Source organism: Rhineura floridana, chromosome 3 (genome assembly GCF_030035675.1).
Source record: "Rhineura floridana isolate rRhiFlo1 chromosome 3, rRhiFlo1.hap2, whole genome shotgun sequence".
In the NCBI taxonomy this organism is placed as follows: Eukaryota; Metazoa; Chordata; class Lepidosauria; order Squamata; family Rhineuridae; genus Rhineura; species Rhineura floridana.
In genome coordinates this window covers 99,166,858-99,182,068 of record NC_084482.1, presented here as the reverse complement: position 1 = coordinate 99,182,068, position 15,211 = coordinate 99,166,858, and the positions used below count along the sequence as shown (strand labels likewise).

The 15,211-nt window shown below is 39.8% G+C and overlaps 1 protein-coding gene across 2 annotated transcripts in view; it reads left to right on the top strand.

Moving 5' to 3' along the window:
- LOC133380229 (solute carrier family 22 member 4-like) overlaps positions 1-15,211 on the top strand; it is a 90,156-nt gene that overhangs the window by 23,918 nt on the left and 51,027 nt on the right. Inside the window, exon 2 of one of the 2 annotated variants that reach the window (XM_061617065.1) lies at positions 5,603-5,706. The exons of the other annotated variant lie outside the window; for it this stretch is intronic. Within the exon in view, the coding sequence (XP_061473049.1) occupies positions 5,603-5,706 (104 nt within the window). The remainder of the gene's footprint in view (positions 1-5,602; positions 5,707-15,211) is intronic. 2 annotated transcript variants of the gene reach the window in all.

The window sequence follows — 15,211 nt, the reverse complement described above, 5'->3', positions numbered from 1 at the left end:
CTGCTCACCCTGTATGGGGAGGGGACTAGAAAAGGTGCCCTAAACATAGTCTGCCTCATCTCTCTCCCTGACTGGATCACCATGTCCAGTGGGGTCACCACTTAGCAGTCACAAAAGACGAATTAACTTTGGAACGTGGAATACATGGACATTGCTGGACAATACAGATAGTGAACATCCTGAATGCAGGACTGCCATCATAGCGAGGGAGTTGAGATGTTTTAGTATTGACATAGCAGCACTCCAGGAAACTCGAAGAGCAGGAGAGGGACAACTGAAGGAAGAAAAAGGAGGTTACACCTTCTTCTGGAAAAGCCTGCCTGAACAAGAACGACAAATACATGGAGTAGGCTTTGCTATTAAAAATGATCTTGTGAAGCTCTTGTCAGAAGTTCTTACTGGTATTAATGAAAGACTCTCAACTCTCCGATTAAAACTCGCCAAAAACCAGCAGGCAACTACGCTAAGTGCTTATGCACCAACATTAGATGCTGATGAAGACATCAAGGAAATTTTTTATACCCAGCTGGACACCATCTTATCAGAGATACCTAAGGAGGATGAAATTATCCTCCTGGGTGATTTCAATGCAAGAGTTGGGCGTGATTTTGATTTATGGCCAGAAACCATTGGGAAAGAAGGAGTTGGCAATAGCAACCTGAATGGAATTCTACTTCTTACTAAATGTGCAGAGCATAATCTTGTTATTACAAACACACTCTTTCACCAGAAAGATAAATTTAAAACATAATGGAAGCACCCTCAGTCGAAGCACTGGCATCTCCAGGATTACATAATTGTCCGTGCCAGAGATCGTCGTGATGTACTCCTCACTAGGGCCATGACGAGTGCCGATGACTGCTGGACAGATCACTGATTAATTCGATCCACTATGGCCATTAATACTGCTCCTCAACGTAGGCTCCAAGGAAGAAAACCAAGGCGTAAAATGAACATCCACGCCCTTCAAGATCCTATTAAGCGAGCCTGCTTTCAAACAACTCTCAAGAAACACCTATCGACGGAACTCCCTGAAAATGTTGAGGAACACTGGATTAAACTGAAGACAACCAATTATTGCAGTATGTGAACAAACTATTGGATACCAAACTAAGATACATCAAGACTGGTTTGATGAGAATGATAGTGAGATTGAACATATCATTGACAAGAAAAGGAAAGCCTTCCAGATACAGGTGGGCCCCGCTTATACGGCGGGTTCCGTTCCAGACCCCTGCCATAAAGCGGAACCCTATTGATGATAATGGGGCGCGTTGAGCGAAAATGACACAAAAATTGCGTGCGATGGGAAAAACTGCTGTAAAAGCGGAACAAGCGCCTTAATGCGGGGACTTTCCCTAATTGAAAGCCGCCGCATTAGTGAAGCGCTGTAAAGCGAAGCTCTGTAAAGCAGGGCCCTACTGTATGGCAAAAAGACATTAACTGTGCTGCTAAGAAAAAAAATCTATGCCAGTACAAAGGCTGAGGTGCAAAGAAGAACTAGAGAACTTAAGAACGCCTGGTGGATAAAGAAAGCTCAAGAAATCCAGCATTTTGCAGATGCTCATGATGCACGGGGCTTTTTTAATGCCAGAAAGGCCATCTAAGGACCAACAAATTATGGTACAAATCCCTTACGCTCAATAGATGGTACCAAACTTCTAAAGGACAGAGTCCATTGCACTGCGTTGGAAAGAGCATTACCATGACCTCTTTAATTGTAACTCTGTTGTGGCTGATGAGGTCTTCTCGCAAATCCCACAACAACAAGGAACCTCTTTAAGTTTGCCACTTTATGAGGAGCAAGCAAAAAACAATTTTTAAAAATAGAAGAAACCATCAACATTAATAACAAAGAAAATTGTTTGTCTCCGCTAGTCCTCCGCAGTGTCAAGCAGACATAAAGCATCCATTCCCATAAAAAGAACTTAGAAAAAGGGGGGAGACCAAGATTCAATGAAACGTTTTATTCATCATGCAAAAATAGAACATTCCATAATCCATTTTTTCTTCATTTTTTCAATTTTTCCAATTTTTCGGGGAAAAAAACAAAAAAGGCTTTGGGAAAAAATGGGGGAGGGGGGAAACTGTTTCCCCCCTGGGTTTTTTCCGGGCCTTCACATCTCTACACCAGACCAAGATGCATCCAGACTCAGAGGAAGGCAATGGTAAACCACCTCTGAATACCTCTACCCATGAAAACCCTATGAACAGAGTATCCAAAGTGCAACACGACCCCCAGGTCAGATGGCACTCAGCTAGCTACTGGGGAAGAACAATGGACAAGTATGAGTAGTGCTGTGACTAATGACAGCACTGGGTCAAAGCCAAAATGGAAGCCCAGAGGCTGATGTGCACAGATGCAAAAGGAGAGTCCGGAGTTGTAGGACGTACACAATGGGAACATGGAATGTGAGAAGCATGAACCAGGGAAAGTTAGAAATTGTCAAGCAAGAAATGGAACATATCAACATTACAATAGTTGGTGTGAGTGAATTAAAATGGACAGGAATGGGACGTTTTCAGTCAGGCAACTTCAAAATATTTTATGCAGGAAATAAGAAATTAAGAAGAAATGGGGTTGCTTCAATAGTGAGAAGTGATGTAGCAAAAGCAATTAGGAACTATAACACAAGGTCTGAGCGAGTGATATCAATGAGATTAAACAGGAAAACTATTAACATAACCATCATCCAAGTCTATGCTCCAACGGCAAACACAAAAGAAAAGGAATTAGAGAGATTTTACGCAGAAGTACGGGAAGAAATTGATCACACACCAAAACAAGATGTGCTGATAATCATGGGGGACTGGAATGCAAAAGTAGGGAACAGGGAAGAACTAGGAATTGTTGGAAAATGGGGCTTAGGAGACAGAAATGAAGCAGGAGAAAGACTTCTTGAATTCTATGAAGCCAATAATTTGTTTCTTGCCAACACATTTTTTGAGCAACCAAAAAGACGACTGTACACGTGGACATCACCAAATGGTCAATATAGGAATCAAATTAATTATATAATTGGTAGCAGAGGATGGAGAAGTTCCATACTTTCGGCAAAAACAAGACCAGGAGCAGACTGCGGTACAGATCATGAACTGGTCATATCGAAAATCAGAGTAAAGCTAAAGAAGAAAAACAAAGCAATCATAATGCCAAAATACAATTTAAATTACATCCCAGAATAATATATATATATCAAATAAGGAACAGTTTTGAGGCTTTCAACTTAGTTGACAGAGAACCAGAAGAACTTTGGAATGAAGTCAGAGACATTAACAGGGAAGAATGCAAAAAGACAATACCTCTAGTTAAAAAGAGAGAAAGACCTCAATGGATGACTGACGGAACTCTTAAAATGGTTAAAAGAGAGAAGGAAAGCGAAAGCAAAAGCAGATAGAAACACAGTCAGAACACAATGCAATAATACAGTGACTAGTCGTAGGGAGAAAGAAAACTATTACTATAGTTATTGTATAGAAATAGAAAAGGACAACTCAAAAGGTAGAACAAGAGCCCTATTCCAAAAGATTAGAGAACTTAAAGGGAAATTTAAACGAAGAGTAAGGATGTTGAATAATCAATAGGGGAACACACTGACTGACTGAGATGAAAAAAGGAAGACGGAAGCAATACACTGAAGAACTCTATAAAATAGATGCAAGGATGACAAATTCATTCATGGAGGAACCGTATGATGAAGAACCAGAAATTTTAGAATGTGAGGTAAAAGCTGCTCTTAAAATACTTGGAAGAAACAAATCACCAGGAACAGATGGCATACCAATAGAGTTGCTACAAGCTACTGAGACTGAATCTGTCCAAATTTTGACAAAAATTTGTCAAGAAATATGGAAAACTAAACAATGGCCCACAGACTGGAAGTGTTCAATATACATCCCAATTCCAAAGAAAGGGGATCCCAGGGAACGCAGTAATTACCGAACGATTAATATCCTATGCAAGTAAAGTAATGCTCAAGATTCTACAACAAAGGCTCTTACCATATATGGAGCGAGAAATCCCAGATGTCTAAGCTGGATTTAGAAAGGGAAGAGGTACCAGAGATCATATAACAAACAAAAGTTGGATAATGGAACGGATCAAGGAATTTCAGAAGAAAATCACTCTGTGCTTTATAGATTACAGCAAAGGCTTTGATTGTGTAGATCATGAAAAACTGTGGAATGATTTTAAAAGAAATGGGGGTGCCACAGCATCTGATTGTCCTGATGCGCAACCTATACTCTGGACAAGAGGCTACTGTAAGGACAGAATATGGAGAAACTGATTGGTTCCCCATTGGAAAGGGTGTGAGATGGGGTGTATTTTATCACCCTATTTGTTTAATCTATATGCACAACATGCCATGTGGAAAGCAGGATTGGACCAAGATGAAGGAGGTGTGAAAACTGGAGGGAGAAATATCAATAATTTAAGATATTCAGATGATACCATACTACTAGTAGAATCCAGTCATGATTTGAAATGAATGCTGATTAACGTTAAAGAGGAAAGCACAAAAGCAGGACTATAAAGTTATGACAACAGAAGATTTATCTAACTTTAAAGTTGACAATGAGGATATTGAACTTGTCAAGAATTATCAATACCTTGGCACAGTCATTAACCAAAATGGAGACAATAGTCAAGAAATTAGAAGAAGACTAGGACTGGGGAGGGCAGCTATGAGAGAACTAGAAAAGGTCCTCAAATGCCAAGATGTATCACTGAACACTAAAGTCAGGATCATTCAGACCATGGTATTCCTAATCTCTATGTATGGATGTGAAAGTTGGACAGTGAAAAAAGCAGATAAGAGAAAAATCAACTCATTTGAAATGTGGTGTTGGAAGAGAGCTTTGTGGATACCATGGACTGAGAAAAAGACAAATAATTGGGTGTTAGAATAAATTAAACCAGAACTATCACTATAAGCTAAAATGATGAAACTGAGGTTATCATACTTTGGACACATAATGAGAAGACACAATTCACTAGAAAAGACAATAATGCTGGGAAAAAGAGAAGGGAGTAGAAAAAGAGGGAAGACCAAAGAAAAGATGGATTGATTCCATAAAGGAAGCCACATACCTGAACTTACAAGATCTGAACAGGGTGGTTTATAACAGATGCTATTGGAGGTTGCTGATTCATAGGGTTGCCATAAGTAAAAATTGTCTTGAAGGCATTTAACAACAAAAACATACGTTATTTTCCTAAACGAAAAAGCCCCAAATGCTTTAGCCTTTGGTCTACCTCCCTGATGAGTTTTGGTTGGATCATTTCCAGCTCTACAATGCCATTTTTAAAAAAAAGTTGAAGAGAAATGTACACAGTCTTCCCCCTGGCCACACCATAGATTTCTATAAAGGTAGTTATGACATTGACACTTTTATTTTCAGTTCCTTTACTAATAATCCCTACCGTGAAATCTGTCTTTCACATGGCAGCAGCACACTGAGTTGATATTTTCATTGAGCCCTCTTCACTATCCTAAGATTTCTTTCCTGCTTAGTTTCTGCCAAGCAGTATAGTTAGTAACCAGTTTAAGTTAAGTTTGTACCTTAATGTAGAACTTACTTTGTTGTGTTTTTCTTGCAGTGGAATCTGGTTTGCGATGATGACTGGAAAACCCCCTTAACTACATCTTTGTTCTTTGTGGGCGTGCTGCTTGGATCTTTTATATCAGGACAGCTCTCAGACAGGTAAAGTGCGTGCAGTCAGCTGACTATCCTGGGGTTTTGTGAGTGTGGGGGGTCTGCCATGCATTTTTGAGGAAGCAGAATAATGTTTAGCGTTAGAGAATCCCAGCTCTGTTATTCTGATTCAAAACGAGGCAATACAGCAGCAGACTTCAAACATGCTCATAGTGATATCCCTTTACTTTCTGGACTCTCGTAGGCATACCGCAGTAAAAAATACATGCACTTTCCTGGCAGCTGCCTCCTACATAAATATACCGTATATTCCGGCGTATAAGACGACTGGGCGTATAAGACGACCCCCAACTTTTCCAGTTAAAATATAGAGTTTGGGATATACTCGCCGTATAAGACTACCCCTGCTTATGACATGCAGGTACTTAGCAGGAAAACTGTCACTTATAAACTTATAAATATTAATATTTGGATTGTCCAGTTGTTTTGTTTTTGTGCCTAGGAATTACCACCAAAAACTGGGGAAAGATGTGAGAAATCTTTTTTTTAAAAGCAACATTAAATGCCTAGACTCTAGTTTCCAACACTATGGAGTATTTATTGATTGATTAAGAGAATTTATATCCTGCCCTTTTGCTGTTAAAAACAGAGCTCAGCACAGCTTACAAATATAGTAAAAACAATAAAAATACACAGTCAGAGAAAAACAAGCCAAAATGTTAGGAAAAGGAGTCTTTCACACCACATGCTCAGTTCTAAATACTGTTGCAGCAAGTTTTACAAGTTCCTCCAGTATTCCACTGGTGCAGGCACTCAGACATTCAAAGTACTGTATGTTTCTTAGGTTTTATAAAAGCAGAGCTTTGCTTAACTCAAAATTTCTTCTCCCTTTGATAACCACATCTACACAGGTTCCACCTCCATACTCAAAATGAAACTGAGCCTGGAAGTGTACAACAACCCCACACATACCTTGCTAATTCGATTATCAATGCCAGGATGTCTGTCTTATCGACTACTCTCCTGCTCCCCCCCCCCACACACACACACCGGGCATCATGAAAGACCCAGTCCTGGGCTCAGAAAGAAAATAAATATCTGGTCCTCTTCAAAGTATTGATAAGCCTCTTGTTTTAATTGAAATAATAATTATAAATTCTTGTTCTTGTCACTAATGGGAGTTAATTATCTTGCATATGCTGCTGTTGCTTCTATGGCTGTAACGGAGTGAGGTTAAAGATAAGTGAAATGCAAATAGGAAAAAAAAATACAGAAGGCAGTAACACTTTCCTAAATGTAATACCATACCAACCACAACAAGATTCCTATAAGGCAAAAAACTAAGCATCTCATAACCAGTCAGGATTCCTAACCAAAAACCAAAAATATGATAAATGAAGAAATATTTATATAAGCATAACTATCAAATATATTTATTATTTACACAAACTGTAAAGATATTTATAGTGCAATCCTAAATTTATTTATTCAGAAGCAAGTCCCAGTGTATTCAATGGGGCTTACTCAAACAGGGACAGAAATGCAACCTCAAGTGATAAGCAACTTCATTCACACAACCCAAAATTCCGAATCATGCCACTTTACACTGTTTTGCAACTGTTTATACTTGTTTTTATGGTTATTGGGTTTTAAATGGCTTTATTTCTTGTTGTGAGCTGCCTTGGTTTCCAACCCTACCTCACAGGGGTGTTGGAAAGACTCCATACACACACGCACACACTGCAGATGTATAATACATACAGCCCATATAATAGTTTATTGTCAAACCGATTGGTCATTGAAGAAAAATCAGTATTAGTTTTTTAAAAATCAGTATTAGTTTCCTACAGAATAAAAACTGCAATACCTAAGTAAGCCCTGCCTACTTGCTTTAAAATAGGACTGGGGGGGGGGGCAGAAAGAGAACACAAACACAATTCTTTTTTACATTCACTCCAAAGTCCCATTGATTTTCAGCACATTCATAATCATGTCTACTCAAAAGTAATTCCTACTGAATTCAATAGGATTTACTCTGGACATATGGGATTAGCACTGTTTTTACCCCCAAAAGCAACTATTGGGAAGGTTTTCAAAACACTGCCCAGGATCTGACTCCTACACACAACAGGGGGAAAAACTGAAATGTATATACCTACCCAATTTATGAGATTTTCAGATAAACAGGAGGGGAAACCACCATTTTCTGGCCTCGCAATGAGGTTTTGCAGACACTGCCACCAAACAAACACTTCACTGATTGGCTGAAATCCTGAACGGGCGGGGTTAAAGCTACGAAGTTCTATACAGTAGTTTAAAAAAAGATTTAACCGGGGGGGGGTGCCTGACGTTTTTATATATATCTCGAGAACCGCACCACCTAGAAACTTAATTTTTTTTTTAAATGAAAGCTGAGAATCCGGGCCACCTAAGGGGCTAGCCGGGCGCCGGGTGGCATGCTTAGAATCCGGGTAAAACCCGGCTATCCGGGCAATATGGCAACCCTAATAAGACGACACCTGGCGTATAAGACGACCCCCAACTTTGGAGAAGATTTTCCAGGGTTAAAAAGTTGTCTTATACGCCGGAATATACGGTACATATTTTATTCACTAATAGGCAAAAAACCCATTGCCACAATTCACCATATGTTACCAAATTCTTCCAAGCTACACAGGAAGTGGATTGGACTGTGAAAGACCCACCCAAATTGTGTTTGCATTTTGACAAATTTGTAGGGCAATACACTATCTCGGAGAGGAGGTCAGGTCTCCTGCTCCCCTGGTGCATTCACTATAGCTGCCCAATTTCCTTGCTCTTCAAAGTTTAATAGAAAGATCTGTGGGCTATAGGTACAACCACAAGGGTTTTTTTGTCTATTAGTGAATTTCTCTGCTTTATAATTCAGGAACTAAGAAATCAGATTCTATGCAAGTTTGTTGAGAATATTTTGATTATTTGTATGCTTGCTGAGTTCAGTGAGATTTACTCCCATGCAACCATGCTTAGGAAAGTTGAAACTAACCACAGAGGCAGAGGATAAGAGAGGGAAGGAAGGAGAGCTGGAGTGCGGAGGGGAGGGGGGAGGGGATAAGAGAGGGCAGAGACGAGAGGGGGAGTGAGTGAGAGGGAGGAGGAAGGATAGGAGAGAGGAGGGGGGCAGTTTGATCATTTGCATGCTTATTGAGTTCAGTGGGATTTAGTCCTGTGCAGTCATGCTTAAGAAATGTAAAACTGATGGAGGTGAGGAGGAGGGGAGGAAGTGTACAGGTAGAGAAGAAGGTGAAGGGGAGAGAGGGTAGGGGTAGGGAGCATAGAAGATTGGGTGGGTGGTCACTGGTCAGAGGGAAAGCTCTTTCCTTTCCAAAAGGAAAACATTGTAAACAGTATCGTTATTTTTCAGGGTTTTCTCCACCTTTTTATTCTACAGCAGACACATGTGGTCTCCCACCCAAATTTAAAACAAAGCTGACCCTCACCACATCAACACCAGACATTTATTCTACTTTAAACAGTCATGGCTTCCGTCAGAGAATCCTGGGAAGTGTAGGTTGTGAAGGGTGCTGAAAATTGTTTGGGAGATGGTTATTCCCCTCACAGAGCTCCAGTTCCAGAATTCTCTGGGAAGAGGGGCTGACTGTTAAACTACTCTGGCCATTGGAGCCCTGTCAGGAGAACAGGAGTCTCCTGATTAGCTAAGCCAAACAGCTGTTAGGTTTTTAGACCTAACAGTTAGTTTTTATTGAGCATGTCTGCGCTAATCATTAGCTCCAATGTTAATTTTCTTAAATTAATTAAAAATCAGCCATGCTTTTTTTTAAGCTTTACTGCAGAAGATGAAGGTCAGAGTATGGGGCAAGGTCAATAATAGGAGTACAGGTATTTTGTGAACATAGCTGATTGTTAATTAATTTCAACAAATTATGAGACCACTGACAGAAAAAAGTCCAACGGGGTCTGGATTATTTTACTGTAGTTTTAGATTTTAAACTGATGATTCTCTTTGTGTTTTGTGTATCACCATAAAAACGTAGAGGGTTGTTAAGCAAGCATTCTTGAGTTCAAGACTATAAGTTTTGTAAGATTCTGTTTTGAAAAGAGCTTATGGGGAGCAGCAGGATGGCGTGGGGGGTATTTTCAATTTAACATGGTGGAATGCAAAAAATCAGTGCTGGATACGGTATACAGCCACTCTTATGGCTGTATAATCCTCTTTATGTGCTTGTATAAATATCTGGGCACGCGCGTGTGCGCACACACACACACACACAGGGCATTCAAACTCACATAAAAAGTAAAGAGAAAATTGTTCCACATCTTATTTTCTGACAGGTGATTTGTCTGGGCCCTTCCATCCTTGGGAAAATGACATTTAAGGAAAGGTCTTACAAAATTATTTTACATGTCTACATCTTGTAACTTATTTCTGTATTTATCACCTATGACCACATAAGGGTTGACTGACGTGCTACTTTCCCACCTAAATCTATGTAGAGAAATCAGATATTGTTAATAATAATTAAATTTATCTGTCACCTAAGCCAAAAGTCTCTAGGCGACTTACAACATACAAAATAGGAAATACAATTAAAACTCTATAAATAAAATTAGTAACCCACAAAGCTATATGTAAAAATCTTCCCCATGCAAAATAACCCCAGTAAATAACTTTAAACTGTCAGCAAGAAAAAGATGTTAACTCTAAATTTGCCATTGTTCATACCAATAAAATGCTAAAATGAACTTCAAAAGCTTGGGAAAAATAGAAATGCCTTCACCTGGCACTGAAAAGATATCACAGACAGTGCCAAGTGGGAGAGTGTTGCATAGGCAAGGACCATCACTGAAAAGACCATCTTTCTTGTTGCCACCCTCTTGGGGAGAACTTTTACAGATGACCTAAAGGTACAGGTACACTCATATGAGCAGGGCTGTGGAGTCGGTATGTCAAACTTTCGACTCCGACTCCTCTATTTTTCTCCTTTCCGACTCCGACTCCTCTATTTTTCTCCTCTCCTACTCTGACTCCGACTCCTTCATAAATGGCAAATGTATATTAATGTATTAATATTAATAAAATAATATTAATATTAAAATATTAATTTTATTTTGAAGTCTGAGTCAGTACATTTCTACTGACTCAGACTCCACTCAAAAATGCTTCCGACTCCACCCAAAATTGCTTCTGACTCCACAACTCCGACCCTACAGCCCTGCATATGAGAAGAGGTGTTCCTTTATTTTCTGGGATCCCAAGGCACCCAGTTTTTAGGTTAATACCAGCACCTTACATCAGACACATACTAGCAGCCAGTGCATGTGAGCAATGACCGGAAAATACATTCGGAATGCCTGGTCCCCATTAGTAACCTTGCTGCTGAATTCTGAACCAGTAGAAGTTTCCAGACAATCTTCAAGGGCAGCCCCATATATAGCACATTGCAGTAATCTAGATAAGAGGTTATCAAAGTAAAGATAGCTGATACTAGATTACCTCCATCCACATAGGGCCACAGATGATCAACAGCCTACCTGGGGAAACATGATTTACACCAGTTGTGGGAAACCTGCAGCCTGTAGGCCAGATTTGGTCCAACATGCCTCCTTAATTGGTCCACTAGGTTGTTCTCCCAAAACCATTCCCACCTGTCCCACGCAGGCTGTCATATAATTGACATGACATTTATGACATCAAGTGTGGGGTAGGTAGAGATGCTGCTGCTTTCATGCAGAAAGCAGGATTGAACCCCCTTCCTAACAGCTGATTCAGTCCTGCATGGTGACTATCTCTTCCCACCTGAATAGGCCAACTTTAACAGGTGGGCAGTCTCAGGGAAACCAATAATGCAGTTCAACAACAAGGTTGAATGCAAATCTCCCAGCACCACCTTCTGGGACTGACTGTTCTAGCAGAAGTAGAACCACTGCGAAGTACAGCCCTCATCTCAGACAGCTGTCCCAGAAATATACCATCAGCCATGGATGGGGAACCTGTGGTTCTCAAATATTGCTGGACTACAACTCCCATCATCCCTGACCATTAGCCATCCTGGCTGGGACTCATGGGAGTTGAAGTGGAGGTCCACAGGTTCCCCAATCTTGCTATGGTCAATGAAAGCCACAGAGTAGTCCAGGAGAACCAACAGGTTTGCATATTTGGTTCTAAAACTAGGCCTAAATCCTGACTAAAATGGGTCTGGAAAATTATTCCAGAAAATCGGATTCATCCAAGAGATCTGGTCAGCAACCAAATATTTTTATAGGAATGCCAAAATGTTGTAAATGCAATAAAATAGAAATCTAAATTAGGAGATGGTTTTTTAAAATATTACTAAAATTCGTAAGTCTAAAGCTTTAAACACTAAGCTCTGTTTAATTTTTTTTAAAGCACTGGCCCACTATTTGGGCCCAAAGCATCTTAATGTTACATTATAATTCACAATATTAGCAACATAAGCGAATGAGAGACTGGATACGTGTCATCATGAAACTGTTAACATAGTTCAGAGAAAGTACAGTGGACGCTAGTGGATGTCTATACTCAAAATGAACAAGTAATCCAGTCCTAGTCTAGAAGTAGAACAGCACCCAGGATGATTTCCGTATCCCTGATAATCGTATCCTGTGTGCACATCTCCCAAGTTTCTTGGCTGAGTTGGATTTTTATGAACTGTTATGTAGTGCGATTGTTCATAGGTGGATGGATTCTACCACAAGAGTACATCTGCTGCCAAATCAATACTCTAGCACAAACCTCAGCACTGGTGCAATAACTCTTTCTAGCAACAGGAGTTAATCCAGTATTTTATGCACTTGGTGAGAATTGCTGCTCAAAATGTGCCCCGAGGAAGATTATTCTGAAAAGCATTGGGCATGATGCTTTTTCTCCTCTCTCTTTCCCTGCTAGTGGTGCTTTCCCAGATTTGTGTTTGATTTCTTGCAGTGGTGCAGTAATAGCAGCTGGAGTACCATAGACATGCCTTGGTGTTGCATATAAACCAAAAGGCTTCATTTTGGGCCAGGCAAAATAGTCAGTAGCCTCATGCACAAAGGGCTAATAGCTGGGATAATTTGCTGTAATGAAATGCTGCGTTCAGGCTCTGTAATATTAATTATTTCTAGATTTTTCTTTTTTTAAAAAGCTACACAGAAAGGCTGCACAGCTTTGTCCTTGATATATCACTTTAGCAACAGTAGAGCAAACTTCTGTTTGTACTTCTGCAGCTCAGTCCAAATATTAACTTGTACATCCTGGCTTTTGGAACATCATTTCTAAACTGTTGGTGGGATTGAATCTGTGCTTGTTGTTACACAACCTGATGCCTATTCAGGACACCATGATAGTAAAGAGTTATAAGCATCAGTGTCATTTACACTTTCATTTTCATTAGAGAAACCAGTTTTAAGATAGTTTTGTTAGCTTTATAAAAATATGCCAATTATAGCAAATGTTGCTCAGCAATTCTACTCCTGTTTATGTTGGTACTTTCAGATCAATTTTCCCTTATGTAAAAGGACTCTGTCTCTCTCACTCTCTCTGTGTGTAACACAGGAAAAGGAAATGAGTAGTGCCAGCATGAAGATAAAAGAAAAGGGATTATGGGAAACGATTGCTACAAGGCTTTCACAATCTGTGTTATAATTGAAGCAGTATAACACTGTTTTGAGGGCTGACATCGATTCTAGGCAGGTTATATGGAAGGCTGTTTTTGTTTTAAATGAAAAGCTGCCTTGAGAGGCTTTGATCTTGAGCAATTGGGTGAAAGGAAGTGTGTACTCAACACTTACTACACTGGAGTTTTTCTGCTTAAATTTGCCTCTCCCAACTGCTTTTCCCTGCAGGGTTTCAGATGCACATTTACAAGTACAAATAATGCATCTGGAACTCCAGAGAGATTCCCCACAGACTGTTTAAGTTAAGAAGAAAGCATGTATTTGCATGTAGCATATACTTTGTCCTTTAAGATGTTGGACAAAGACAACCATGTGCTTTCTATGCAAGCCCAAATACATGTTCCTAATGTGCCATCCATGTTCCAAACAATAACCTGGAGTTTTCCATCCTGCTTCTGTCACTGGATGTTCCATGGCTGCACATTTGCATCCCTTATCAGGAGATAAACAATGAGAATGCTGCCACCGTGTGTTCATCTGTTCTGAATACATTATTAAGGAAGGCAAATCCATTTTTTCTGGGATGCTCTGTAAAATTAATATGACACCAGCTGATATCTACAGTATTTGTTATCAGTATTTTACCCATTAGACAGAAGACAGGAAACTCCAGCATTTTGTCCAGTAATAGTTATAAAATTGGCATAGCTCTAAGCAAAGATACCTGTAGCTATGTCACCTTTTGGTGTGATGAGCAAAATGGGTCAATTACCATTTTAATTTGCCATTACAGCATGCTCATTGCAAATTGGTGGTGGGTCAGCGTTTTAGCAAATGTGTTATAAATTGAGTTCATAGTTTTTAAGTTGCCTAATGTTTTACTTTGCCCCTCTCATCTGCTATCCCCCCTGCTTTGTATAACATCTTGCTTGACAAAGAGTTCAAAAGCTTGTCATATTTTTTAGACTTTTTTGTTGGCCCTCATAAAAATTTTACTTTACTGCAGACTACAGAACTTCTTCACTAATAGGCAAATGACCCTTGCAGTTTAAGAATGTACCTATAGCTAACAGATATTTCTATCAAACTTTAAAAAGTAGGGAAATTGGGCAACTATAGTGAATGCACCAGGGGAGCAGCTGACCTCTCTGAGATATTGTATGGCCCTACACATTTGTAAAAATGCAACCACCATTTGGCTTTGTCTTTCACAGTACAATCCACTTTCTGTATAGCTTGGAAGAATTTGGTAACATGCCTTTGAGCATATGGCAAGTGGTGGTAACACCTGCAATCAGGATTGCATCTCCAAAGATGGAGATTTACATTTTTTTATGTTTTTGGTGTTCTTCTTACTTTGCTTCTTTCTTGTGTTACTACTGTTTCTACAGAAATTCTAACCTAGAACATTATGTTTCTTTCATTTTTGCAGTCCTGTTGCAGGTGTTGCCACTACTCATCATATGCTCAGAGGTTGCTAAATGGGAAGTGGATTGGACTATGAAAGACCAACCCAAATTGTGTTTGTATTTTTACAAATTTGTAGGGTAGTACAATATCTCAGCGGTGGTCAGGTCTCCTACTCCCCTGGTGCATTCCCCATAGCTGCCCAATTTCCCTGCTTTTTAAAGTATGATAGAAATATCTGTTGGCTGTAGGTATGGTCTTAAACCATAGGGTTTTTTTTTGTTTTTTTGTTTTTTTTTGCCTATTAGTGAATTTCTCTGCTTTTGAATCTGAAAGGTAAGAAATGGGATCCTGTGCAAGTTTGCTGAGAATGGATGGTTTATTTGCGTGCTTATTGAGTTCAATGGGATTTACTCTCCTGTAGTCATGCTTAGGATAGGTGAAACATACCATGGGGGGGAGGAGCAAGGAGGGGGGGAGGAAGGACAGAGGGAAGGAGGGGGAGGAGAACAGGCAGGAGGGGGAAGGAGGG